The 3,921-nt window shown below is 42.9% G+C and overlaps 1 protein-coding gene across 1 annotated transcript; it reads right to left on the reverse strand.

Moving 5' to 3' along the window:
- Positions 1–265: 265 nt before the first annotated feature.
- Positions 266–835, reverse strand: LOC121858399 (extensin-like). The gene has a single exon (XM_042354845.1). The coding sequence runs from the start codon at positions 833–835 to the stop codon at positions 266–268; it is 570 nt and encodes a 189-aa protein (XP_042210779.1).
- Between the last annotated feature and the right edge of the window lie 3,086 nt (positions 836–3,921).

Below are 3,921 nucleotides of genomic sequence, written 5' to 3' on the forward strand. Positions count from 1 at the left end.
AGTAAAAGAGGCAAATGGAAGATAAGAAAATGTAAGAAGGCAGACGAAAAAAGGGAGGTGTAGCAATGAAGATAGAGAAAGCAACATCTGCTCATAGGATATTCTCTTCTGGCTGATGATGGCTGGCCTTGAATGTGGAGGTGGGTGGAGATGGGTGGCCCTGAAGGTGGAGATGGGGACAATGAAGGTGGAAGTGGGTGGCCCTGAAGGTGGAGATGGGTGGCCCTGAAGATGGAGATGGGTGCCTAAGGTGGAGATGGGTGGCCTAAAGATGATGGGGACAATGAAGGTGGAAGTGAATGGCCCTGAAGGTGGAGATGGGTGACCCTGAAGGTGGAGATGGGTGACCCTGAAGGTGGAGATGGGTGGCCCTGTAGGTGGAGATGGGTGGCCCTGAAGGTGGAGATGGGTGGCCCTGAAGGTGGAGATGGGTGACCCTGAAGGTGAAGGTGAGTGACCCTGAAGGTGAAGGTGAGTGGCCCTGTGGGTGGAGATGGGTGGCCCTGAAGGTGGAGATGGGTGGCCTGAAGGTGAAGATGGGTGACCTAAAGATGAAGATGGGGACAATGAAGGTGGAAGTGGGTGGCCCTGAAGGTGGAGATGGGTGACAGTGAGGTGGAGTGGCCTGTGGGTGGAGTGGGTGGCCCTGAAGGTGGGGATGGATGGCCCTGAAGGTGGAGATGAGTGGCCTTGAAGATGGAGATGGGTGGTCCTGAAAGTGGAGCTTGGTGGTCCTTGGGATTGATGGATGGCCCTGGGAGTTGATGGGTGGCTGGGTGGTCCTGAGGGTGGATGGGTGGCCCTGAATCCTCACCAACGTCCAGGATGTCCTCATAATATAAGGAAGTTATTCTTCTCACTAATACATATATTCCCACACTAAGACTTGCGTGAGTAATTGTCAAATAAATCCTGAGGCGAGTCGGACTGAGTCACGGAGATTCGCAGAGACAACTGAAGATTAATGGTTCCTGCTCTACTGCCCTCCACCAGTTTACTACACACACACACACACACACACACACACACACACACACTCTCTTCTCCCCACACACACACACACACACACACACCCCTCTCTCTCTCCCCCACACACACACACACACACACACACCCCTCTCTCTCTCACACACACCCCCCCCCTCTCTCTCTCTCTCTCTCTCTCTCTCTCTCTCTCTCTCTCTCTCTCTCTCTCTCTCTCTCTCTCTCTCTCTCTCTCTCTCTCGTGTCGAGGTGGCAGAGTAATGCAAGATACACAGAAATTTCCTTTGAACATTATATTCTAAGACACAAACTGAAATATGTATAATAAAGACTAATAAATATTTGGTAAAAAATAATATTACTTAAACACATCGATGAACCAGGCGAGTTCAAGGCCAACAAGGTTCACTCCGCATTAGTGTCTCTTCATCTTAATGTAAACGTAAGATATCCTGTAGAAATTCGCCACATAATGGATGTTTATGTAGCAAGGTTTTTCCACCTGCAACGTTAACAGGTTACCAGCTGGTCTTATCCCAAATACGCCAGAAAACCTCAGCAACCTTACAACAGCCTCGGTTATCGCCTCGACAAATTCTCAACCTCACCGACCGCGCTTTTCACTGCGACAAACTACCGACGCTCACTAGATTGGGAAGTACATTACCTAAATTTATGGTAAGTATAAGGGACTTTGTGGGTGTTTATGGACGCAGTAAGTCACACTCCACACCGTTAATTGTCAACAAAATTAACTTTGGTTCTTGTGTTGTCGACCCGGTAGTGTTGATGGTGATGGGCGGCACTCAACTGAGGCCCTGCTGCCTCTCTTGACCTCCTCTTACACTGATTGTTGTTGGTGTGTTGTAGTGTTGTAAGAGTTGATTGTATTTTGTTCTCTTATTGTTGTTGATTGTGTTGTATCCCTGATTATTGTTGATTGTGTTGTATCCCTGATATTGTTGATTGTGTTGTATCCCTGATTATTGTTGATTGTTATCCTATTATTGTTGATTGTGTTGTATCTGATTTTTTGTTTGTATCCCTGATTATTGTTGATTGTGTTGTATCCCTGATTATGTTGATTGTGTTGTATCCTGATTATTGTTGATTGCGTTGTGTTCCCTGATTATTGTTGATTGTGTTGTATCCCTGATTATTGTTGATTGTGTTGTATCCCTGATTATTGTTGATTGTTGTTGTATCTGATTATTGTTGATTGTGTTGTATCCCTGATTATTGTTGATTGTGTTGTATCCCTGATTATTGTTGATTGTGTTGTATCCCTGATTATTGTTGATTGTGTTGTATCCCTGATTATTTTGATTGTTGATCTGATTATTGTTGATTGTGTTATGTTGTTCTAAGTGTTGTTTGTGTTGTATTGTACTAAGATATCTGTAGTTTTGGGTGTTCATTATATGGTGTTACTGTGATTTTTTATTACAGTAAAATGAGTGTATCACCACCACCATAACACTACAACACGTTTATCACCATAACACAACAACGCTACACTATCCACCACAGCCTCGACGACTGACTTGCTCTCAGTCTTCATAAATTTACTAAATTAGGTGACACACAACGTCGCCAGATGTTGTGTGTGTGGCTGAAGTCATTGGTCAGAGGAAAAATAATCTTTAACATAACCTCTCCTGTTTTATCATTGTCCAATTCTTTCTGACAAGTTCACAAACACACGTAATTTCCTGCAGTACATGGTCTTGGGTGGGGAGGTCATAATACCCACTGGACTTTGCAACATCAGTGAAAAATTTAAGCGGAATCCACCTTTGCTTTCTCTTGTTTACATATTCGTATACCCGTGCACAGTGGAGCGAGTAGGGCTATGATTGGTACAACTTACCATGACGTCATGCTACAATTCTCGCCTATTGGTCAATGATGTTTTCCGTAGATGCCAAGACTTTGAAATTAGTAACATAGATTTTTCTTTATCATTCTCCGCACTAAACTATATATAAGTGTTTTTAGTAGTGAACCCCATGAATACAGATTTGAACTTATATTTGACATTCCGGCACTTGCAGAAAATACCAACATACTGTACTTGGCCTTTGAAGAACTGCCGCTACTTCGTGTAATCCTCATTATTCCCCGTCCCTCTAAATGTCAGGCTAAATCTTTAAGCTAACATAATGACTTCAGTACTCGGATCTCTTCTGTTACACCGTCAGAGGTTAATAATAAGCCTATTTGAGGACCGGAGTAATCCGCCGCCCTGAAACCCTGTGGAGTAGATTACACTCCTCGGCGCCCACGTCTACACTCTGGCTTACGACCATATCACCGGCGGTGAGAGAAGCGACGAATGTAATTGGAGATTACTGTGATGCCCATTATTGTCTCCTCTAGGTCTGTAGATCTCTGGTTCCGCTATAAATGCGAGTCTCCCGAAGCTGTTGTGAAGATGGTAATGCGATCAGCTTAATCTTAAACTATGGGTCGTCATTACTTTTTAGCTTTGTCCTACAGTAGCGTCACGGCAACATATATTATCAATGTCTAAGTCGTCTCAGAACAATACATATTAATTATTTTCAGCAGCAGGGAAAAAGCAAATGTTAGAAGTACAATATCATTTACCAGCTTGTGTAGTTGTGATAAGTATTTTCTAGTGTCACTATGATTAAGTTTTGGACAGAGTTAATCTACAATTCCTATTTGATTACTATCAAAAAAAATTAATTGCGGGAAAAATATCAAACTGTAAAATTATTCTTTCGTCCCAACATCAACCATTTTGTATTCCCAAACTATCAATGTTGTTGTTTAACATTGTAAAGTCATCGCCTCAGTGTCACCCCAAAAAAAATAAATAAATAAATAAAATAAAATAATAATCTGAATTTAACTCTAAAGACACAACTCACTGTGCCATCTGCCGATCCCACATAAACCAGCTGCGAGACA

The sequence above is a fragment of the Homarus americanus genome, unplaced genomic scaffold, assembly GCF_018991925.1.
Source record: "Homarus americanus isolate GMGI-L3 unplaced genomic scaffold, GMGI_Hamer_2.0 scaffold57980, whole genome shotgun sequence".
Taxonomy (NCBI): domain Eukaryota; kingdom Metazoa; phylum Arthropoda; class Malacostraca; order Decapoda; family Nephropidae; genus Homarus; species Homarus americanus.